This window comes from Terrapene carolina, unplaced genomic scaffold, assembly GCF_002925995.2.
Source record: "Terrapene carolina triunguis isolate 2854851 unplaced genomic scaffold, T_m_triunguis-2.0 Scaffold30, whole genome shotgun sequence".
Classification (NCBI taxonomy): Eukaryota; Metazoa; Chordata; order Testudines; family Emydidae; genus Terrapene; species Terrapene triunguis.
Window position 1 is genome coordinate 8,461,340 of NW_020664381.1, and position 24,956 is coordinate 8,486,295.

General features: G+C 44.7%; 2 protein-coding genes across 2 annotated transcripts in view; both read left to right on the forward strand.

Annotated features, from left to right (window-relative positions):
- The first annotated feature begins 1,129 nt into the window (after positions 1-1,129).
- LOC113406378 (uncharacterized protein C21orf62-like) lies at positions 1,130-7,784 on the forward strand. The gene is made up of 2 exons (XM_026650944.1): positions 1,130-1,216; positions 6,910-7,784. The coding sequence occupies exon 2, from the start codon at positions 6,952-6,954 to the stop codon at positions 7,624-7,626; it is 675 nt and encodes a 224-aa protein (XP_026506729.1). The 5' UTR covers positions 1,130-1,216; positions 6,910-6,951; the 3' UTR covers positions 7,627-7,784.
- Positions 7,785-20,341: 12,557 nt separating this feature from the next.
- LOC113406442 (PAX3- and PAX7-binding protein 1-like) overlaps positions 20,342-24,956 on the forward strand; it is a 33,951-nt gene continuing 29,336 nt past the window's right edge. Inside the window, exons 1-3 of the mRNA XM_026651402.1 lie at positions 20,342-20,810; positions 21,645-21,773; positions 24,027-24,203. Coding sequence (XP_026507187.1) covers positions 20,417-20,810; positions 21,645-21,773; positions 24,027-24,203 — 700 coding nt within the window. The 5' untranslated portion in view covers positions 20,342-20,416. The remainder of the gene's footprint in view (positions 20,811-21,644; positions 21,774-24,026; positions 24,204-24,956) is intronic.

The window sequence follows — 24,956 nt, forward strand, 5'->3', positions numbered from 1 at the left end:
AGGGCAGGAAATCGCCCAAATCTTACCTTTAGTTTAGTGGTGGAATTTTAATAAGGAGCTTCTGAGTGTCGCTGTGAGCCCTTTCCAGCACCTCGTGGCTTTTAAAAACTCTTTAAAAATTAATCCAAACTAAGAGAGTCTCCCTGCAAAGCAGTAAGACTTATGTTTCAGGAAGGTATAACCCACCATGAGTTGTGGGAGATCACAAAAAATTTGTTAAAATGTTTCCCCCCTTTTTTTAATTTAAATTTGAAATTTCAATGAAGAATCTTGTCAAAACAAAAACACAACCCTGAAATTGTTGGCCAGCTCTACATAGCCACACTTGTGATGACTAAACAAAATAGTTCAGAGATTTGATTTGGCTAAGCAGGAAAAGGTTTGTCTACCTAGTTGAACTCAAAAGATTCCCATCCATGCATACTCTTCAGACCCCTTGTGTCCTGTATCCCTTTCTCTCTTAGGCTCTTTTTCCTCACTTCACTTCTCCCTTGCCAGTCTTTTAGAACTCTACTACCTTCCCCTTTGCAACCCCCCTCCACTTTTTCTTCCCTACAGACTCCCAGTGCCTTCTGAGCCTCCCTGATGCCTTATGATCATATTCCAGGTTTCCAGCTCCTCCAGACTTTCCCAGGGGGTGTCTCCTGCTTGTTGAGTTGTGACCCTTACCCTTCTAACAGCCCCTCCACAGCACTGATAATGATTCAAAAGATGCATCTAAGGGTAGGAGCAATTAAGTTGCTGTGTTCAGGTGTTATCACTGTTTTCTAATTTCCTTCTTTTTCTTTCTCTTTCTTTCTTTTGCAGAAAAGCTTGTAAAAAAAATCAACAAATCTTTCTCAAACCTCCCAAAGTGTGCAGACAGCAGAGTAGTTTGAATAGGAGTTATGTAATGCACATTTCTTTGTAGATAATTGGAGGCTCAAAAAGCAGTGCAGTGCAGGTGATTTTAATATTTTGTGGACACTCTGTAACCTACAACAGATATTTCACTGCCTGCATATTGCTTGCCAAAAACACACCAAAACTTAGCATGCAGTACTTATTGCTATGATTGTTTCTGAGCTGCAGGGAACAAAAGAGGATAGCAAGTAGTTTTGGAGATAATGCTTCATGCAATACCAAGATATAGAACACAGCTTGTGACTAAACTAACTGTGAAACAGAATTTTCCTGTGTTGGCTGCATGAGAGTAACAAAGGAAAGCAAAGCTCAGGTGAGTGCAAAAAATTAGCAGAGGAATAACTAGTTAGATCTGATTAGAATTTATCAAAAAAATTGTTTTGCTTTTGTTTTTTGTCATGCCTATAAGCTTTCAGTACTTACTTGGAAAAATCACTAAACTCCTATTGATTTTGGCTGGAGTTTGCAATTCAGGAGAAATGCTGGGTTCCAGGCTCATATAGCACTTTAATTAAAATCTCTTCTATATAAATTCATATTGCTGCTAACCTTATCTATGAATTTTGCTTGCAAAATACTATCTTTAAAACAGATAAATCCAGATCATTCTTGGCAATGTGTGAGAGGAATATTACTGCATTTATGACACAATAGTGATACTGTAAATATTCTGATTTATTTTATCATAGCCTTAAGCCAAGGAAAAATAAACAAAATGTGAAGGTATGGTAGTAGAATTCTCATTGTAATGCGTGATTGGATTCTTAGATGTTTGGGGCCAACTTCATTGCTTGTGTAACTGCATAATATCAGGGGAGTTACAGCATGGTTGTACTTGACCTTTGAAGTTTAACATTAACTAAATGTTCAGGTGGCATTTCTGGTATGTTGTGAGAGATAATGCTGTGGAATTTGGATTAAATATTTAATTTCAACAAGAAGCTGTCTGTATCCTGAATTCAAAAGAAACATGTTTTCCTAACTTTTAAAATAGTTGCTAGACATGGGAGGTGAGTATGAAATTAAATTACCTTGGAGTGAGCTCCTTAAAGATTGCTCTAGAACACTCATCTGCCTCTTTTCATGGATGTGTAAATCCTGGGGCATTTGCCAGCCACCATAATTTCTGTAAATATACTGGTGTGTGACCAAACATCAAAGAAATAAGTGGACTGAAATGTACCTCTTTTGTAAACTATAAATTTGGAATGTAATTGAGAGGACAATGAAGCCATTCTATCAAGATGCAATGATGTTTCTAATTTTAAACATGCTCTTTGTTGGGTTTTCAGGAGGGACTGAATCCAGAATATCTAGATCCAAAGCATAGACTTCTACTATGTGACCAAAACCCATTAGCAGGGAGCTGTCCTCTGAGGATCAGCCACAGATTACTAATACAAGGGTAGTCTAACAAGTTACTAAATGCATTTTAAAATATTCTGTTAATAGGGTGCTACACAAACTTTTGTATATTAAAAGGCTCCATTGTTTAATTAAATCAGGATTGGATTGGTACCCTATGAATATTCATAATTATTACTATTCGTTTCTTGCAGACCCCATTTTTTTAAACAATCAGCTTTTATTTTACTGGGCTGGTTGATGCACTGGACATGTGCTCTAGAGATGAGAGAACATTTAAACATTCTAAGGGCTAAATTCTTCCCTCGGATTCAAAGAAGATTCTGGCTGGCTTCAGTGGGAACCACACCCCTGGACAGAATTTTGTCCTAATTGGTCCTACTGTATAAGATTTCAAATGAATCAGAAAAAAAATATTCCCACCCATATATCTTATCTCTTATCTTGAGGCAGGATATTATGTATTAGTAGTAGTAGTATTTACCATTAGTAGTACTGTAATATTTATCATGTGCGGTAGGTATAAGAGACCAGGGAGGCTAAGCCTCCCCAAACAAGATGCAGCGCACCTCTCTCTAAAGGCGCTGCTACTGGCCCACCGCCTTCAGAGTGCTGCCACCAAAAGGACATCTGGGCCATAGCCCCGCCCGTGCTCCACTCCAAGGCCCTGCTCCCGCTTGTCCTCTTCCCCCATGGCCCTGCCCACACTTCTCCTCTTCCCGCCCCAACTCCCTCTTCCCCCCCAAGGTCCCGCCCTTGTTCTGCCTCTTCCCCCTTAGAACTCCAATCCCACTCACACCTCTCCACCCCCTCCAAGGAATGGTGGGCGGGGGAGATCTTGGGGGAGGGGGCGGAGAGGTGCGAGCAGTGGGTAGGAGGAGTTCGGGGGAGGGGTCAAAGCGGCGGCAGCCTCAGGGGAGGAGATGAAGAGGCACAAGAAGCGGGCGGGGGGGCCTCGAGGGCAGAAAGGAGGGAGCGGCAGATAGGGGAGCCTCAGGGGAGGGGGTGGAGAGGGGAGAGGACCAACCAGGAGGAGGCCTGGGGTGGAGTGTGGGTGGGGCCTTGGGGGAGGAGGCCGAGCTGGGGTGGGCCTCAGGGTGGAGCAGGGGGCGGGGCCATAGTCCAGGCACCAGTGGCCTCCCCCACTTCTAGGGAGCTTCCGGTGCTCACACCCAGCCTCCCCAAAAGCAGGAGTCACACGCCGCCCATGGTATTTATTATTTATACTCCCTTGGTAGGGACTCTAAAAACATGGGGCTGGATGGCTGAAGATCAGGGTGTCCCTATTAGCTCTTGTGGCTCCTCCATCCAGTGCACCCAAGTGGAGCTTGGGCAGGATGAAGAATCTACTACATTGTCTGTAGCACACATGAAGGTTGTTAAACTGCTTTGCTACTTTGCTTTGATGAAGTAGTATAAAGGGGGAGGGATAGCTCAGTGGTTTGAGCATTGGCCTGCTAAACCCAGGGTTGTGAGTTCAATCCTTGAAGGGGCCATTTAGGGAACTGGGGTAAAAATCTGTCTGGGGATTGGTCCTGCTTTGAGCAGGGGGTTAGACTAGATGACCTCCTGAGGTCCCTTCCAACCCTGATATTCTATGAAAGGAGGCAGAACATAGCCATTGAATCTGGCCAAAAAAGTAAAAAGAAAAGTGATAAGAAAATAAAGATTTTTGTTATTATGCCTATTACAAGACAGTAATAAAATTATAGAACTGTCTAGAACAGGGGTCGGCAACCTGTGGCACGCGGCTCGCCAGGGTAAGCACCCTGGCGGGCCGGGTCAGTTTGTTTACCTGCCGCGTCGGCCGATCGCGGCTCCCACTACCCGCGGTTCGCCGTCCCAGGCCAATGGGGGCTGCAGGAAGCGGCGCGGTCTGAAGGATGTGCTGGCTGCGGCTTCCCACCGCCCCCTTTGGCCTGGGACGGCAAACCGCGGCCAGTGGGAACCGCGATTGGCCGAACCTGCCGACACGGCAGGTAAACAAACTGGCCCAGCCCGCCAGGGTCCTTACCCTGGCGAGCCGCGTGCCAGAGGTTGCCGACCCCTGGTCTAGAAGCTAGGAGGAGAAAGAGAATGGGTGAAGTCAATGACGACTGCATAAAGGGTCATAAATAAGAAGTGGAATCAGCTGTCTTTGGACACAGAAGAGAGGGGAGAAGATGGAGCTGTGAATTGTCGGTTTACAACAATGCTTTTGGAAGGCCAGTGGACCATATAAAATGGGATTCTAAATCAAACTGACTAGCTCACCTTAGTTTTCTGTCTTGAGTCTTCAGTGTTGAATTCACTATGTGGTTTTACCAGTAATAACTGTGAAAGCTGCAGACCAATGCTGCGAACATATGATTAGTGTTTAGTGATTATCAAACATCATTGTATAAACTTATCATACTCTACATGTCTAAAGTTGAAGGGAGTGTAGGAGATAAGTTATAGTGTGCTCTGAAGTAATGAAAAAAGATAATTATTTTGAAATAAAATGTAAACCTTGATAAGTAGTAAGACAGGAGTCATATCCATCTCAAAAGGTGCAGAAAATCAGTTTTTCAGATTTTCAAGATTAAAGGAGTCACTGAAACTCTGTCTGTTGAAATGGAAGAGCAGACCATTAACTTAATGATCCTGAAAGTGAGACATTTTCCATGCCGTTGTCATCATAAAAATATAGATGTGATGATAATTTAAGTCCCGGTGTCAGGCTCTTTAGCAACTCTTCAGCATCAGGTTCATTCACAAACAATCTCCGTTCATCTTCTGCTTAAAATTTATGTTCAGGAAAGGAGTTGTTGCATACTTGGTTGCATCATAATGGTGAAAAATTATAGAAAGTAAAGTTAGTTGAATTCAGATTTATTTCAAATTTTAAAAGACCCACGCCCTTGTTTAAGCAGCCCAGTATCAACCAAGTGTGTTTTTAGCATATTTGGACTGTTTAAATCTAAATTGTGCAACAGGTTAGATTCTGAAAAAGCAAATAAGCTGGTAAAAGTATCTAAGAACAAATACAAAAGACTGGTGGGCCTAGCCAGTTAGTAGTCGATTATTGTGTTCTTGTGTTTTACTTACAAAATTACAAGCTCTTCATTTTGGACAATGAATGCCTTTTTATGTCTGAGGAATAATTATGCATATGAAGTGAATGTATATGTTTTGTGTTTTACTTCATAAAATCTTCATGGCTTGTTCTAGTTTTACTCAGAAGAAAAAGTGGGTTTTTTTCAGGATGAGGGCAAATCACAACAGCCTGATTGTAAGATGCTGTCTGTATCTGATGTCTACACAGTACAGACACTCCATGCCCCTCCCAGCATGGGTATAAATAGCAGTGTAGACAGTGAGGCACTGCTTAGGTGAGTAAAGACACACCAGAACCTTAGGGATGTACTCACCACGGCTCTCTAACTTGCCCAATCAGTGCCTCCCTGATCTACACTGCTATTCTTAGCAGTGTATTATTCCCCTGCCTTCCCCTGCTGGAGTCTTGCCCCACTGCCCGAGTCTTTCACTACAGTGAGGAACAGCTCCAGCAGCAGGAGCTGCTGCAGCATTTCCCTGCTGCCTCCCCCCCAACAGAGCCTTTTCCTGCTGCTGGAGGGTCGGGACACTACACTGCTATTTTTAGCAGTGTAGATGGGAGAGACACTATGGGGGGTGGGGGGGGGTAGAGAGCTGTGTAGGGTATGTACCCTAAGGTTCTGTCATGTCTTTACTCATTTAAGCAGGGCCTCACTGCTGTTTATACCCATGCTGGGGGGCATGCAGTGTCTATAGTCTACATGCCACCATACATGTAGGCTATGGCCTGAGAGAAGAATGTTCATTATGGTTTGGTACTCAACCATAGCTCTGAGAGCTATAAAACAGTAAAGATTAAATGACTGAGATACAATTTGTTCTTTATAAACCTCCATGCCTTTATTATTTCTATTACAGGCATGCCTAGAGGCTCCAATGACTGTAGGGACGTTATTGTGCTAGGCACTGCACAAACACCTAGTAATAGACAGTCCCTGCTCCCAAAGAGTTCACATTCTAAAGGCTAGATTGTCACAGCCCTTACTCAGCCATGCAGGGGAGTAAGAGGCAGTAAGACCCCATCTTTTACTTCCCTGCTCAGATTGCCCTCCACTGCAGCTAGTGTTGCAGGGGTTATTAGTACTCACTCAATATTCCTCGCAGCAAGCAAGTGTACTGGGAGGAGACAGATAGGAGCAAGGAGTAGGAGGAGCCCTATCTTTGCCCTCACCCTTGTCAGCCAGAGTAGCTGGCGAAGTGCACAGGGGGAAATAAGCTGTTCTATAAAAGTGAGTAAAACAATTTATTCCTCCCCCAATGGAAGGGAACGGCTGGCAAGAAATCCAATTGAGTCACAGTTTGTTCTCTGACCTGCACTGGGATCAGTGCAGCTATGTGTCTCCCCTAACCTGATGAAGTGCTCTGTGTGGCTTGAAAGCTTGTCTCTCTGACCAACAGAAATTGGTCCAATAAAAGATATTACCTCACGCATCTTGTCCCCTAACTTAGGGTAGATTGTAAAGTGACAACATAGCCCTGAATAGACAAGTCAGACAGTGAGTGGGAGAAAGTATTAACAATTAAGTGAACCCTAGTATAATAAAGCTACTCTTATTCTCATAGGTAATGGCAAATGATAAGAATCACTGAGTAACAGACGACAAGATGCCTGGAAACGTGATGTCAGTATCCTGCCATAAGCACCATTTCCTTTTGGTTGGCTTTCTTGGTTTCTGTCTTAACAGTTTTGTGAGAGGTCAGAAGAACAACACTCTGATTTGCACCAAGGAAAATACAATTCGCAACTGCAGCTGTTCTGCTGATATCCATGACTGTGACTACAACTTGGCAAACCTCATGTGCAGTTGCAAAACCATCTTGCCTTATACAATAGACAGAGCCAGCTACCACAGTGACCTAACAATTTGGTTCACAGATACGACCGTGCTTGGAATGCTGTTGAACTTTACAGTGGTGCACTACCTGAAGCTTTCACTCTGTGGCTCCACTCCTCTACCAAGAGAATACCTGGCCATTTTGGGATTGCGAAAGCTGCAAATAAACAGTGTGGTTATGGGCCAGTTTCTAGAGCAAAATTTAACAATCTACAATAGTGGCGACAATGAGATGAGAGACAAACTGAAGGTGCTACACAAAGACAGGCAAATGTTTTTGTATATTTCTGTCTTGGATACATCTCTTTTCAACAGGTATTCTTTACTGAAGTCCTACAGTGTGGAAAATGTCTCCAGCATTACAGACCACTTTCCAAGTCTGCCATATTCTGATATATTTTCAACTACTACTAACAAAAGCTACGTTGTAACATTCATTTACTGAGACATGTTCAACAACTTCAGCAGTACAGTAAGGGGGCACGTTAACCTGTCAATAGAACAAGATATGGAACTTTTGCAAGTCTGTTTTGTTTGACCCAGAAAGGAAAGTAAGTGTGGGTCAGTTCTTACTGCACTCAAAATGACACTACTTACAAAGTGTGGGGTTCAAAATAGTTTGAACACAGAGAATTAATTCTGTAACCTGTTTCTTAGAGAACAGAGAAAATGTGTAACGATCAATTTTAAAAGTGATGTAACTAAGTTTTCATAATGACTTAATTATTGTATGGTCAACATTGAAATATGTTGATTAATTTTGTTATGAAATGTGCATTACTTGGGCATATGAAAACATGACAATGTACCTTTGGGTATGGAACTACCTAATAATAATAACCCACCTGTAGTGTGTTTTTACACCTTCTGCTAGATGTACTAAATATGTGGAAAATGTATAAGTAGTATGAATAGTAGTGAGTATATCTAGTTCAGGGGTCGGCAACGTTCGGCACACGGCTCGCCAGGGTAAGCACCCTGGCGGGCCGGGCCAGTTTATTTACCTGCTGACACGGCAGGTTCGGCCGATTGCGGCCCCCACTGGCCGCGGTTCGCCATCCCGGGCCAATGGGGGCGGCGGGAAGCGGCGCGGGTGAGCGATGTGCTGGCCAGGTAAATAAACTGGCCCGGCCCGCCAGGGTGCTTACCCTGGCGAGCCGCGTACCGAACGTTGCCAACTCCTGATCTAGTTATATGTACTGAATCTCTTATCTTTTTACATAAAAGTACATGGACCTTTTTCAGTTGTAATTTGAAAGCTCACACCATTATTTGCCTTGGAAAATGGTTAGGATAAAGTATGATGAGCAATTATGTCTCCTTATGAAGGTTGTTTGATTACTCCAGTGTTAGCTTAATTTGGTTCTACATTAACACAAAACTTGGAGATTTGTTGGCTGCACTGATGCAGAAATCTGACAGAACCTTTGGCTCTGGCTCCAGCAGACCCTTTTATATAGGTTACCAAAGATGAATTGCCAGTTTTCACAGTAAGGTTAGGTTAATTATATCACATATATAAACTATAATAAGTATCTAGAACAGCAGATCTTTACAGTCTTGTACTGCCACTAAGGGATATCTAACAAATCTTTCCCCCTTAGCTTTTGATAACACCTGGGGGAGTGATGGTGTTAAGGAACTGGGGAATCTATTAATTTGTTTTCCCATTTAAAAGAAATCCTTTCTCATAACTATAACCGAGAAAGATGGCAGGGCCCTTGGACAAAGAACAGTGTTCAGCTTGTGTAATTTGAAAAGGGAACGGGGTGATGGTGTTGTAAGTAGTCAGAAGATAAGGAAATCTTTCCCTGAGAGAGATTTCAAAAATACTCAAAACTTGGCGCAGTCTGGTACATTCCAAAGGTGGTGGTGGGGGAAATGCTCTCTAGAAGTATTTGTTAACTTCTAATGCCAGTAGCTGATATCTCTGGCAGGCATGATTTAGCAGTTTCCAAAGAGAGGGTAAACTCACTCTGACTTCTAATTTCTATCTTTCTGATCTATATGTTGTCAGACCATACTCACTGTGACGTTGCACTCTATATGATTTTATGAAAATATGCTAATATAACTGGAATATGCTTCATGCAAAAGGTCTCTTGTAAGGTATCTTACAAAGCTTATAATCTACTGAGTGTGATCATCCTATTTGTATAAATGTACCACTCTTGTATCTGAAACTAGAAATATGAAATATAACTCTGAGGGCCTATTGTAATTATGCAAAGTGTGGGCCATTAATGATGGTTTGGAATCTTGATGACTCCCATTAACCAGGACAATTGTCTGCAGATGGCTTTGTTTTACTTGTAAGTCTCCCTGTATACAGTAAGTGTGTGCTGGCAAGTGGGTAATGAAGTCTTACAGTGACATGTGATCATGTCACCTGAACTGGAATCCATCTTTAACCTGGTGCTTTTCCATAGAAAAGGTGGGGGTGGGAACCCAGAGAGGGACAAAGGATTCCCACCTTATGCAAAAGAGATATAAGTGGGTGGGAGAGAACAAGAGGCAGCCATCATGAGGAATCCCCTAGCTACCACCTGAGCTGGAACAAGGGCCGGACCGGGGAAAGGATTGTGCCCAGACTAAGAAGGCATCCAGTCTGTGAAAGAAACTTATTGAAACATCTCTCAGGGTGAGATTTTATCTGTACTCAATTGTATTACTGTATTAGGCTTAGATTTGCGTGTTTTATTTTATTTCACTTGGTAATTCACTTTGTTCTGTCTGTCACTACTTGGAACCACTTAAATCCTACTTTCTGTATTTAATAAAATCACTTTTTACTTATTAACCCAGAGTATGTATTAATACTGGGGGCAAACAGCTGTGCATCTCTCTCTATCAGTGTTTTAGAGGGCGAACAATTTATGAGTTTACCTTGTATAAGCTTTATACAGGGTAAAACGGATTTATTTGGGTTTAGACCCCATTGGGAGTTGGGCATCTGAGTGTTAAAGACAAGAACACTTCTGTAAGCTGCTTTCAGTTAAGTCTGCAGCTTTGGGGCAAGTAATTCAGACCCTGGGTCTATGTTGGAGCAGATGGGCGTGTCTGGCTCAGCAAGACAGGGTGCTGGGGTCCCGAGCTGGCAGGGAAAGCAGGGGCAGAAGTAGTCTTGGCACGTCACTTGGCAGTTCCCAAGGGGGTTTCTGTGATCCAACCCCTCACACTCACCATCATAGTATCTTTAACAAGGAGCTTCTATTTTAAATTATGAAAATATTTTAAATTGAGTTAGGCCCTCCAAATGCAATATTTATTTATATCCAAGAATAGTTGTAAATACCCTGATGCCATAAGTAACTACCAACATTTTACCTACTTTTTTCTCTTTACTCTTTTATTTGCTTTAAGGCTTTGATTCTGATGGTTAGGGTGACCAGATAGCAACTGTGAAAAAACAGGACAGGGGTGGGGGGTAATAGGCACCTGTAGAGGGGTGGACTCACCCCTGCAGCGCCTCCTGCTGGTCTCTTCTGGGAACTAGCTCTTTCAGCATCCTGGAGCACACCCTGCAGGCTGGTGATCCGCCTGTCCTCTGCCCCCCCATGTCGCTCCCAGACCCCGGTGCCCTTGTATCTGGGGTGCTGCCCCTTGGTAGTACACCCCTCAGTACTAGGGTCTCCCTCCCTGGGGAACCCCCACCCACTATCCCTACCTCACCTCAGAATAAGGCCACTGCCAGTCACCAACTAGCCCCCACTCCCTGGGGCAGACTGCAGTATAGGCCACTCATCACAGGCAAGGTTGGGTTTGGACCTGCTGCCTTGGCCTACCCATGGGCTGCCCTCTGCAACCCCCAGTACCCCTTGGCCTCCTACTAGGCCACAGGCTGGAGCTCCCCAGCTCCTCAGCCTGTCCCCAGCCCTGCTCCACTCAGGTACTCTGTCTCTAGCTCACTACAACCAGGCCCTTCTCTCTCTGAGTGCAGAGAGAGACTGCTGAGCTCCTGGCTCCCAGCCTCTTTATAGGGCCAGCTGGGCCTGATTAGGGTGTGGCCCAGGTGCAGCTACTTCCCCAATCAGCCCAGTAGCTTTTCCCTTTGCTCCAGCCCTCTGCCAGGGCTGTTTTAAACCTCTCAGGGCAGGAGTGGGTAACCACCTCGCTACAGCGCCTATATAAGAAAAAGTCCCAAAAAACGGGACTGTCCCTATAAAAACAGGACATCTGATTCAGCATTATTTTATTTTTATGTCTGAAAAGTTTCTCTTTTTTGAAAACAGATTCCATCAAAGCACAAACCACTTGATCTGAAGCTCCTTTCACCCTTCTCCCAACCACTAGACCACGAGTACTTACTGAATTTTTAACTCAGTCATTATGCAGGCAAACTTCCATTGCAAACAGCGAGTAAGGATAGAGTATAAAACTTGAGTGAAAACTGAGTAAGAACCTCAGAGTTTGGCCCACAGATAAGAAACAGCTCTTCTTATGCATTCTTCAATTTTATTTCCATATAGGACCTTTCATTTATTTATTTTTAGGGACTAATGAAAAAGATGCCAATCCAAAAATTAGGCATTCTAACATTTACTTGTCCTTATAACATCCAACGACAATATGCTATAGTGCTGAGTGTCCATAGCCACACTATTCAGCTTTATTCCAAGTATCTATAAGTTCTACAGGGCTATTACTAGGGCTGTCAATTAATCGCAGTTAACTCAAGCAATTAACTCAAAATAAATTAACTTGATTAAAAAAAACGAATCACCATTTTAATCACATTGTTAAACAATAATAGAATACCAATTTAAATGTATTATGAATATTTTTCTACATTTTAAAATATATTGATTTCAATTACAACACAGAATACAAAGTATACAGTGCTCACTTTATATTATTTTTATTGCCAATATTTCCACTGTAAAAAAGATAAAAGTAGTATTTTTCAATTCACCTCATACAAGTACTGTAATTCAATCTCTTTATCGTGAAAGTGCAACTTATAAATGTATAATTATTATTTTTACATAACTGCACTCAAAAACAAAACAATGTAAAACTTTAGAGCCTACAAGTCCACTCAGTCCTACTTCTTGTGCAACCAATCACTAAGACAAACAAGTTTGTTTACATTTACAGAAGATAATGCTACTTATTTACAATGTCACCTGAAAGTGAGAACAGGCATTCGCATGGCACTGCTCTAGCCAGCGTAGCAAGGTATTTATGTGCCAGATATGCTAAACATTCATATGCCTCTTCATGCCCGCTTCATGCCCCTTCATGCTTCAACTTGTAGATCTTTTTTTAACAGTGCAAATATTTGTGATAAAACATAATATAAAATGAGCACTCTACACTTTGCATTCTGTGTTATAATTGAAATCAATATATTTGAAAATTAAGAAAAACATCCAAAATTATTTATAATAAATGTAAATCAGCATTCTATTCATAGGCGTGCATACGGGGTGTGCCGGGTGTGTTTTTGTTTTTGCCCAAGAAATCCTTAGTCCCAGGGCAGCTGCCACATGCAGGAAGCTCTCTAATGTGTCTGTAAGGTCATTTGTGCCCTGGCTGAAGAGGATGATATCACCTGCATAATCCAGTTTGGTAAAAGTAGTTGATCCAAGTTATACCGGTATTTGTGAAGACATGTTCAAGGAGCCAATGCATTGGATGGCAGAACAGGGCTGGGGGCAGGACATATCCAGTGGTACAAGTACAGTGATATGGTCCAGTATGCCATACCAGTAAGATATTTATAGTTGGTATGGTGTACTGGAAAGACGCAGGAGGAGCCCATCCCCAGCCCTTCCATGCAGCTGCATCTCCTGAGTCCTCCTGCCTGGGGTCTACAGGGCTGAGGGGGTGGGGGTGGGGTGCTGGGGGCGGTACAGCAGCCACGCTGGAGGAGCTGCTGGCGTGGGGCAGCCCGGCGGCCCCATGTTCTTCTGCTCCTTTCGCCACTGCAGTTCCGGAGAGCCCTGATCTCCCAGGAACTGCAGTAGCGAAAGGAGCAGAACGTGGGGCCGCTAGGTGGCCCCACACCGGCAGCTCTTCCGGTGCGGCTGTACCGCCCCCAGCCCTTCCACACAGCTGCATCTCCTGAGTCCTCCTGCCTGGGGTCTGTACAGCAGAAGTCTCTGGCACAGCGGTAGGAGGACAGAAACCCCCACCCCCCGACAGGTAACATGGGATAGATGTGGATCATGGGGAGGGGACAGAGAGAGTACGGGGGCCCCGGGCTGGGGCAGAGTCATGTGGGGAGGTCACGTGCCCCCCCCTTTGTCTCCCTCCCATGAGTGCAGCGTACTGGCAAGAAATGATTTCTATTTGCACCACTGGACATATCCCTGATTCATCCCAGATCTAATGTAAAACCTGTCAGATCTATGTGTCCCTCTTTGTATCCATGCCCATGAGTCATTACGTAGATCTTGAATTAATCTCAGGAAGATGTCAGGAACACCATTGCCTCACAGGGCCTTCCACAGGTCAGATCTATTGACAGAACTGAAGGCTGCCTTTAGGTCTATGTAAGCTGCTGCCAAAGGACAATTGAATTCGTAACTGATCTCAGATAAAAGATGAAGAGGAAGTATAGTGTCCATTGTAGATCACCCAGCAGTGAAGCCTGATTGCTCTGAGTGATGATGTTTTACAAGGAAAGGCTGGAGCTGACCAAGTAGGACACGTGTAAAAACTTTTCCAGGAACATTAAGCAGAGTTATTGACTTGTAGCTGCTGCACTCAGTGTGTGGGACTTTCTCCTTATAAAGTGGGTTGATGATCCCTTCCTTTCACTCTACTGGTACCTTGACAGTAGTCCAAGCCTGGACAAAAAGCTGGTATAATGCTACACTTATGGGTTCTATGGCACACCTGGTAAGTTTAGGTGTTATGCCGGCAGTTCTGGTGGATGCCTGTTTCACAGTTTCTATAATATCCAGCAGCATTCAAAAAACAAAGATTCAAGAGGAACAAAGGAAGCCCCCAATCCTGCAAACACTTACAACCGTGCTTAACTTTACTACCATGAAATCCCATTGATTTCAATCGGACCACTCATGGTAGTAAAGTTAAGAATGTGCGTGTTTAAAGGATTGGAACCTAACTCAACTCAGCCAGACAGTGAATCAGCTACAAACAGCCTCCTTTCCACCTGCCATCTCTGGGAATATACCCTCAACCTACTACAAAAAATTATTTTAAATAAATAAAGGGCTTTTTAGTTGATTTTGCCAACTCTCATGATTTTATCATGAGTCTTGAAATAATTGGTGTTTTTCTTAAAACTGCAGATCCTAGAGTCACATGTCTACATGAGAATTCCAGCTTTCATAAACAAAAACAAATTTCTAGCCATCCTGATTACTGAGAAAAGCGTGGAAATATGTCCCCAGTGTATCCTAAAGGCTCACAAACCAGAAGACAAATAAAAAGAACCTAAAACGTATTATTAATTTTCAGCTCATTAATTTTCACCCAATTTCATGATGTTGAGGTCTTACTCATGATATGGAGCCTTTGGGGTTGCTTCATAAATGCTAAGGACTCAGTTCTGAACTGTGGCTGAGTTGAGAGAGACATAGCTCTTCATGAGCAAGCGAGAGAGACTAATGCAGATTGGTTTTCTAGGAACTCCAGACACCACCTCTCTAAGCAATCTTATTAAGGTTGAAAGCACAAATTGGTTTTGGCTGATTAATAATCCTGAGGCAGGACACTCCTGTATTAAAAATTCTCAGAACTGGTTTATACAAATTAACTAATTTGTGGATGTTAGTACACCATATAAAAACTGATATAATCAAGAAAGTCTAATAGATTATCAGTGACTATACTGTGAGGGTGTGCTGCCCTCTAGTAAAAAGATGTTGAATAACAAAGTAATTAAGTATTACCATTACAACATCTTTTAAAATGGAAGCATGCAGTACTAATAAATATGAGCTCTGGCTTTGGTGGGAAGGCTAGTATGGAAATAGGAAAGCTCATAAGTCTTCCAGATACTTAAAAGAAAACTGCACTTAGTTTTGCTCAGAGTAATGTTCTGAATAAAGGTCACATAATATAATGACGGGTTGGATCACAGAAACCCCCTTGGGAGCTGCCACCCGATGTGCCAAGACTACCCCTGCTTCTGTTTTCCCTGCCAGCTTAGGGCTCCAGCACCCTGTCTTGCTGAGCCAGCCACTCCTGTCTGGCTCCAACAGACTCAGGATCTGAATCACTTGTCCCAAAACTGCAAGTTTACCCAAAAACAGCTCACAGGAGTGCGCTTGTCTTTAGCACTCAGATGCTGCCAAGCCCGTTCCCTTGGCTGTGGTTTCGCTAGATAGTAGGTAGGGACAGTGGGAATATCACTTCAAAAGTTTTTTTCTCTTACTTAATTGGCCTCTCAGAGTTGGTAAGACAACTCCCACCTGTTCATGCTCTCTGTATGTGTGTATATATATCTCCTCGATATGTTTCACTCAATATGCATCCGAAGAAGTGGGTTGTAGCCCACGAAAGCTTATGCTCTAATAAATTTGTTAGTCTCTAAGGTGCCACAAGTACTCCTGTTCTTTTTGCGGATACAGACTAACACGGCTGCTACTCTGAAACCTGTCATAATATAATCTTCAACCCTATGCCCAGCTGAGCACAAGAGAACTCTGATCGGGAAGTAGGGAGGAATCCTTCCTCCAGCCCATGAGAGGGAAAGGAGCTGAAAAGTGGCTACTACTCCAGCTTAATAGCTGGGGTAGCCTCTGCAGTCCTCATGCCCCTCTTCTGGAGACACCAAAGACTTCAAAGTCTGTGCAGTGGTCAATCAACCTGCTCTTACCCTACCCTGTTTCTGATGTGCCCTAAAAAGGCTGCTGCCTTAAGAGATGCCACATAGCTGGCCTCCAATGTTGCACATATACCGTAACTCCTCACTTAACGTTGTAGTTATGTTCATGAAAAATGCGACTTTAAGAAAAGCAATGTTAAGCGAATCCAATTTCCCCATAAGAATTAATGTAAATGGGGGGATTAGGTTCCACGGAAATTTTTTTCGCCAGACAAAAGACTATATTATATATATATAAGTTTTAAACAATTTAATACTGTCACAGCAATGATGATTGTGAAGCTTGGTTGAGGTGGTGGAGTCAGAGGGTGGGATATTTCCCAGGGAATGCCTTACTGCTAAATGATGAACTAGCACTCGGCTGAGCCCTCAAGGGTTAACACATTGTTATTAATGTAGCCTCACACTCTACAAGGAAGCACGAATGGAGGGAGGGGAGACAGCATGGCAGAGAGAGATAGAGACACACACCCTATGTGTGTGTGTGAGAGAGACACATGCATTGCCCCTTTAAGTACACTGACCGCACTCTAAGTACATTACCTTTTTAAGTAGATTAGCAAGTTGAGACAGCAGCTACTGCCAGCAAGTTCCCTCCATCCTGAGCCCTGTCGTGTCCCCCCCTGCTCTGTGGAGATGGCCCAATGGGGTAAAGGAGCGGTGGGGAGTGGGACACCCTGACATTAGCACCCTTCTCCCCCTCACACAGCAAGCAGGAGGCTCCCAGGAGCAGCTCCAAGGCAGAGGGCAGGAGCAGCACATGGCAGTGGGGGGAGGGACAGCTGAACTGCCCGGCAATTGATAGCCTGCTGGATGGCTGCCGCACAGGGAACTTAGGGGAGCTGATGGGGGGCTGCTGGTCCATCCTGGTTTCAAGCTCCCACCAGCTAGCTCCAACGGGCTGCTCTTTCTGGAAGCAGTGGGCAAAGCAGGCGGCTGCCAAACAGCGTTATAAGGGAGCATTGTGCAACTTTAAATGAGCATGGTCCCTAACTGATCAGCAACGTAACAACAAAACAATGTTAACTGGGACGACTTTAAGTGAGGAGTTACTGTAGACATCATGTGAGCTGCAAACTCTATTAATACCACTGTTCAGGACCCTTCTCATCTGCAGGTGAAAGGGAGGATTTGGGCCATACATAAGCACTGCTATTTCTGGCTCTGTCTTAAAGCAAATAATATATCTTTGTGAAACAAGTATCGGGGTCCAGGTAAGATGCCTAAGAAATTGTAAACGACTTTCCATGCTTTAATACTGGTTGAACAATTTGATGAAGACCTGTAGTGTTTTAACAGTGTATTTTCATGAAAAGGTTAATGTTTACATATGATTCTCTATCTGGCTCAGTTTGCAGCATGTAAGGAAAGTGGCTGCCATAACTTTCAAATTAATGTGTGTTTCTCATTAGTGGGAACATCAACGAATTAAATATATCAAAAAATGGACACTAGTGCAAGGGCTATGGAATGGTTTTTCTGTCACTCAGTAGTTCAGACATAACCTATGAAAAACACTATAAATTTAGAACAGCACAGAAATTAGTTATATAGCACCTTTCCTATTCAACAGGGTTTACAAAGTGATGAGTTAGATGCTGGCAATACAGTGACCGTGTAAGCACGGGGATTCTGGAGGAACCTGCTCTTCTGAGTGACCGTCTCTGCTTCTGCTTCCCATTTCAGCCCCTTTAGCTCTCCATGCTGTCCGTCATCTTTCAATCGCTTCCACTGATTCTGTTCCCTACTTCTGCCACTCCCCGTACCCATTCTCTCCCCACCACCTCAATTTCCCAAAGTGTCTGCCCCCTTTTTCTAGTATTCTCACCTCCCTTGCCAGCAGAACACACCAGGGCAGCCAGCCAGAGGTACCTCTGCCTCCTCCTCCCAGCTACCCTAGGCTTACTTGGATCCAAAAGAGGGAGTTGTGAGAGCAAAGGGAGATGGAGGTAGTCCGCCTGCAAGTTCTTTACTATAGAAGCCAACTGTGGTTGGAAAGTGGATCTGTTGGGAAGTTCCTGAAATCTTGCTAGATGCCTGATATCCTAGGAGGGTTGCAGGGATGCCTTGGGAGCTGTTAAACAGTGTCATGTGAGTTGCTAACTCTTCCAATTTTAGATGCTTTGTTTCAAATTGTATAGTTTTCTGATTTCTACCAGCAAACTCATGAATTTTGCTTAGTTAAAATGGCTGCCATCTCTTACATCCAGTGGGAGGGACTGACCAGGCTGCCCTCAGTTCTGATTAAACCATTTCCTGACTACTACCCCTAATAAAGATGGCCCCCAACTTCCATTTTTTTCTAATAAGACAGAAGCCAGGCTGTCCTCAGGGAGGATGGCTACTCTTAGTGCTTATACTTGATGAACGGTGAGTAAACATGGGAAGGGAGGCTGCAGGGAGATTGAGGAGGGAGCACTAGGGAATAGGAGAAAGGAGTCTTGGAGGGTTACAGGGTTGAGGCAGAAAAGGAAACTGAGGCAGATGCAGGGAAATGAGCACAAGAAGGGATACAGTAGGGATACATCTTGTGCAATTATAGTTGACCCCTGGGATGTTTTACGGCCTACTGAATTTGAACTCTGATGGGACTTGTGTATGATAAATATATGACCGTGTCCTGATAACTTTATTTGTGGGAGACTTTTATTTTGAAATTTAAACTATAATGGGGGAATTAACCTCCCTCACTGGCGGGAGAGGCTAAGACCCAGAAACTGGAAACAGAACAAAACACACTCCTGGGGAAATTCTGCGCCACTGCATATGCGCAGAATTTAGGTCCCCTGCAGATTTCTTTGCTTCCCTGCAGAAAAATGACTTTCTGACGGGGAAGCAAAGGGAAGTCACAAGAGCGGTCATGCAACCCTCCCCAGCAATATGTTTTGGGGCCCAGCAGAGAGATAAATCACTGTGGGGCAGGAGGTGGGAATGGGGAAGACCTGGCTAGTGGCTCCTACCCTGCGCCAGCTCAGCTGCTGGTCCCGGCTGGGTTGGGGAGGACAGGACTTCTTCTCTTGCATGGCATCCAGGGCCGCGTCAGACCCACCCCTAGATTTCTCCCCCGGCTGAAGGAAGCTCTGCAAACTCCCACCCCACCATCCCCTGCTTCCTGCACTCATCGCTCCTCAGCTGCAGGGGAAGGGATCCCTGTACAGGAAGCTGCTCCCCCATCTGCCCAACCCCCATGCATCCAGACCCCCCACATATCCAGACCCTCCCACCGAGCCTCACTCCTTGTACTCAGAACTCCTCCCCCCATGAGCCCCACTCCCCCTGCTGCACCCTGATGAGTCACCTGCACCAGGATCTCCACCCCACCGAGCCTAACCAGTTGCATCTTTATCCCCCCACACCCATAAGCCCCTGCTGAGCTCTATCCCCCCCTACACCCAGACTCTCCTCGCTGAGCCCTAACCAGTTTCATATGGACCCCTGCAGAGTCCCATTATTGTTGCACCCAGAACCCCCCAACAAGCTCCTGTGCAGCCAGATCCCCCACTGAGTCGCCTGCACCCAAATTGCCCCACACAGAACTCTCTCAACCCACACCTGGATCCCCCTCCCCGTGCACTAAGGCCCTTCACACTTGGATCCTGGCTTGCTGAGCCTGCCTGCCCACACCTGGCATGGAGGGACAGGCCCGGATAGGTGCAGCCTCACCCCACTGAGTCTGTGTCCGGGGGTGGGGAATGCACAGTGATCTCCCATTTCTGTGCAGCCAGTGGCCTATGCTCCCCCAGGCCATGCTAGCACCTCCACATTTCTTTGACAATTTGCAGAATTTTAAAATAGTGTGTGCAGAATGTTTATGTGTTTGTTTGGTGCCTACTGCCCTCAGGAGTGAAAACACACCTGCAGATCACGCCTGGCTACATGTGTGGTCGCTGGCAGTGGCCACACACACTGGTACCCTGCACGCCTCCCCCTCCCGCCCCCCGCGACCAGTCATGGGGCGGCGGTGCGAGACTCACCAGCCCCCCTCCCCCACCCCTACCCCCACCCCTAACGCCCTAGGCAAGTCACGGGCAGCGCCGAGCGCCGCGGCAGCCAATAGGAGTCAAGTTTCCACCGTCCTCAATAGCACTTCCGTAGTGCCGCCCTCCCTCCGAAGGCCGCCACAGCAGTCACGTGATCGCTCCCCCCTCCCTTGTTTCCCCGCTCACACAAGATGGCGGCGGCTGTGCAGGCGCGGGTGGGCGCTCTAGTCCCCCGCCCTCTATGGTTGCGCGAGGCACGCTAGCCCGGCGCGGCACTCTATGGTGCGGTGCGCAGTCGCTTCCCCTTGCCGCCGCTGGCGCTGGCTGGGCGGGCCGGCAGGTGGCGCTGTGACTGCCCGGTTATCATGCTCCGGGGAGGGGGAGCCGGGGCTGGGCCGCGGCGCGCTGCTGCGGGGCGAGTGTCTGGGCTGCGCGGTGCCGGGCCCGGCGGGATGTTCCGCAAGGCGCGGCGGGTGAACGTGCGGAAGCGGAACGACTCGGAGGAGGAGGACGAGGAGCGAGAGCGGGACGAGGAGCCGCAGGAGCCGCTGGGGGCGGACGGGCCCGGCGAAGCCGCCATGGCTCAGGCGGCCCCGCTCCTGCCGCTTCCCACCGGCTGCGTCCCCCTCGCCGTCCCCGCCCTGACGGGCTACGGGGCGGGGAGCGGCCTAGGTCCGGGCTTCGGCCCCGGCCTGGCCGCGCTGCTGCCCCCGCCGCCGCCCCCGCCACAGCAGGGGAACGGGCTGCCGGGGGCCGGGCGGGCCAAGGAGCGGAAGCGGCTGCGGGAGAACAAAGAGGCGACGGCGCCGCGGGCCAGTCTGCTCAGCTTCCAGGACGAGGAGGAGGGTGAGTGGGGCCGGGCCGCCCTGGTTGCACGTAGCCAGCCCCTGGAGGCCGTGCCCCGTCGGGAGCTCGCAGCTACAAACCTGCCGTCCGCCTGTCGGCTGGTGCTCCCGCGGTGTTAGTGGGGAGAGGAAAAAGGCCTATCGGTCCATCAGGCCAATCCCCCCCTGCCGGTATAGGCCCTAGTTCGTCCTTCCCGGGGCCACGTGTGACTGTGAATTTACCTATCGCGGTTTTATATTAAGGCAAAATGTTGAACGTGTGGTTCCCCCCAATAAGGACTAAGTGGAAAGGAAAACTAGCACTTAAGGGGGGGGGGGGATATCACAGTGATGCACAGTATATTGTTTAGGTAATAAAATGAGTGATAAGGTGTCTTCAATTTTTGATTTAAAAGTTATATAAAAAGTGCACGTGCGGGTTTTTTCGTTTGCCTTCTCTTTTTGAGCCTTTAAGATGCAATGGGGGGCTTATTTTTATGTTTTAATCTGCAACCGGGGTAGTTACGAATGTTTTTAATGAGATTCTCATGTATTGATGTGATTCCAGGAGTTTGGGCTTTAAGAACAACACCTGTTATCACAAGGCTTATGATGAAATCATCAGAGTTTATAGCACTGAAAATATATGCAATTGCAGTGCCTACTTGTGAAAACTTTTATAGTTCTTGTATTTAAACTTTGAATTTCGACTTGTGGGATACTTTTGTTAGTAACTCTACTATGAGGTTGTGCTGTGCACCACGTGAAAAGACTTGACAGATGGTAAATATTGTTGAGTTGTGCTGACCAATCTGTTCCCAGGTCACTTAGTGTTTTCCGATTTTCTTTGTTAAAGAAGCTGAAGAAGTTTTTAAAGTGAAAAAATCAAGTTACAGCAAAAAGATAGTAAAACTACTGAAGAAAGAATACAAAGAAGATCTCGAAAAATCGAAGGTTAAACCAGAAGTCAATTCTCCAGCAGATGGTAATTGCAAAAGTACTACTAGTAGTAACTTGTATTAGCTGAAAGATTAAATACTGTTCATAAAAATGAGTTGTGTTAAAGATGCAGTGTCAATTCTGTAGGGGGACTGAGCATTTTAATACTTAGAGTGCTCTACATATTCAGAGCAGTCTGCATAAGCATTAAGTTAATCCTCATAAGCACCCTTTTGGCGTAGATGAAATTTATCCCCATTTTATTGATGTGGAGAGGTGAGGACACTTATTAGAAAGCTACACAGTGAATCCTCATTACAGCTGGGATGAAAACTGAGTAGTTCTTGACTCTCAAGCCTATGCTAATTAATTTAAATCACGCTTACTTCTATTTTCTAACAGCTAGAATTTGGAGCTGCATCTAGCACACTCCTCTGCCAGGATGTTCCCTCTCAACACAGGTGCTAAAAGGAGAGCATTGAAGTGAGGGAGAAAATTGAGGGGTTGGCAGAGTGGAATTCCTTACGTTGAGATCCTATGTTAGAAGAAGTGACCTATATCTTTGCGTTCCAAACTAAGAACTGGAACAATGCTCATGGGGAGGTGAGGCAGAGACTGAGATGAGAACAGGCTGGAGGAGTGGTTCTGCAAAAAGCTCTCTAACCATTAGAGTACATACCCTTAGAACCTTGAATAGAACGTAGGGTTCCCGAGTTTCACCATTCCTGCTAATAACCAAAGCTTACTGGCAAAGTGTGTGCTTCATTTCCCTCTAACAGCTGGCCCACATGGAGGATGGCAACCTACTACTGCTATCAGTTACTGTTAGCTTAGGTGGAGAGTCTGTGCTGTGAAGGTTCATGGCCTGCTGATGAATTATGTGAGACTCAGTATGGTTTCAAATGATGGAATTTCTATTTTTTCAGTTTGCTATTTTAAGAAAAAAACCCTAGAAAATTATATAAAAAATTCCATTAAAGGAATGTTTGTTTTAAAGCCAAGCACTCATAAGTGAGAAAATACCAGAATGAAGGTTGCATTTGCAACCTTCATTTGGCCACTGTGTGTATGTTGTTATGATAGTTTATGATCACGTAATTAAAGACTAACTTTGCCCCCTGGGATCCCTGCCTCAGTCAGTGCACAAAATGTATGTTGCTCAGGGAGTCAATCATCATTGTGTAGTTAATAAGCCTGTTGTCTTTAGGACTCCTGCATCACTTGTAGCAGAAAATCTAGGCCTGCCCAGGGATGGCATGTAGAGGATGAGGCAGAGGACTGCAGGAAGTAAAAGGATGGTTTTGTAGTTTACTCAGTTGAATGGAACTGTGAAGAACTGGATTCTATCCCTACCTCTGCCATAGAGTACCTATGTGATGCTGGACAAGTCATCTAAACCAAACTTTTCACAGATGGCTACTGTGTGTTTCTCTCTTTTTTTGGTGCCTATCTTGTGGCAGTTGGGGTTGGATTTGCAGAAATGCTGAGTGTGCTCAACTGCAACTGAAGTCAATGAGGTCTGTGCTCTGAACAAATAAAGAGCTATGAAATGTTAAATTCTCTGAAAATTCAGGCCATAGGCATCTCACATTGGGCACCCAAAATTAGTGTGCGTTTCTGACAATGCCTCTGTGCCTGTTCCCCTTTTGTAGAATGGAAATAATATTGCCTTACCTCACGGGTGTTGTGAAGATGAATGTATGTTTGTGAAGCACTCAGATGTTACAATGGAGAGTGTCATAGAAAAGCCCCTGTTGAAATGAATAATTATGTCTTCAAAGCAGTGTTTGAGTGGTGTGCAGTAAATCAGGTCTGGAGCCACACACTGATTAATGAGAATAAAATAAAATATTGGACAGCTGCTCATTCAGTGGGTACTGTCCATCTTGTGCAATGAGTGAGGCAGGGTTCCTGTGCAAAAAAAAGTGTGTGTTCAGTAATTGAAGACTGTCATAATGCATATGTATGCACAGGCAGCCTTAATTCTGACATTTCCTGACTCTCAAATGCTTGACTGTGTGAACTTCATATTTAATGTTTTCTTGGGTGTCTTCCTATCTGAGACTGGTCAGACTGTGTAGTGTGAACTTGAGAAGATTTCAATGTTTTTTTTTTATTGAAGCCACAACATACAATGTGTTCTTCCCCTTGTAAATTCAGTAGTTAAAAATTAATGTGATTGTCTGTATCTTGTTTTAGATTGCTGGCTTAAACATAAGCATATCTGGTGGTATTCTTTAAAAGTGCTTTTAAAAAATGTTCACAGAAAGAAACTGAAGTATAGGCTTTTCTCTTACAGCTGAACAGGCCATAGAGAAAACAGGACAGGTTAAGGATGCAAACCAAGAAGATGGGACTGCAAACAGTGAACAAGGTGAAGAAGAGATGGAAGTCGAAAGTGAGAAGGAAGAAGAAAAGCCTAAAACTGGGGGAGCTTTTTCAAGTGCTTTATCATCTCTGAATGTTCTCCGTCCAGGTTTGTACTTTATAGTAAACCTAGTTTAGTGGGTTTGGAAATGCTGTCTCTAACACTTGGAATGTAAGTACTGTCAGCTGTATGCACTCTTCCCAAGCTCAATATCTACACACCCTCAAACAGATACTAGAAATGCAAATTTAAAAGTAAATGGAAGTGTCCACTTTCCAACGTTCATCCGTATTCTGCTGGTCCTGTGGAAGAATATAATTGCACACTGTTTTTGAAGAATTATGAAAACTGAACTGATTAATTTAAGAACTAAAATAGGACCATTTAATTTCCACAGAATCAAATAGCAGAGTTTAATGTGCTGAAAACAAAGGCTGTAACAAAATGTTTTGTTTTATTAAGTTAGGTATTTATATGAATTCCTTCAGGTGCCAAGTTCATGGCATAATATTTCAAAATAAATCAAAATGAAGCATAGCTCAAACTGGAGTCTCTGGTCTTTAAAAAACTAAATAAACACCCCGTCTAGTTACAGCATTTGTTTTTTCTAAAACTTTGAAATATTGAACGTCCTCAAAATCCACCTCTATTTTTGATATTCTGGTAATTCTCCAAGTAACCTATCTTGTGGTGCAGGTTGGCATTATCCTTAATTTAGGCACCAGAAAATGTTCTTACACTTTTGACCCGTATTTGAGTGTCTTGAATGCTGTTAACTTGATTAAATAGAATAAGAAACATTTTCTTGAGATCCTAGGGACCAAAGAAATCAGTTTGAAATATTATTCTTCATGGATTTAA

Coding starts and splice junctions, on each gene's coding strand:
- LOC113406378 (XM_026650944.1), top strand. CDS start 6,952: ATGCCTGGAAACGTGATGTCAGTATCCTGCCATAAGCACCATTTCCTT.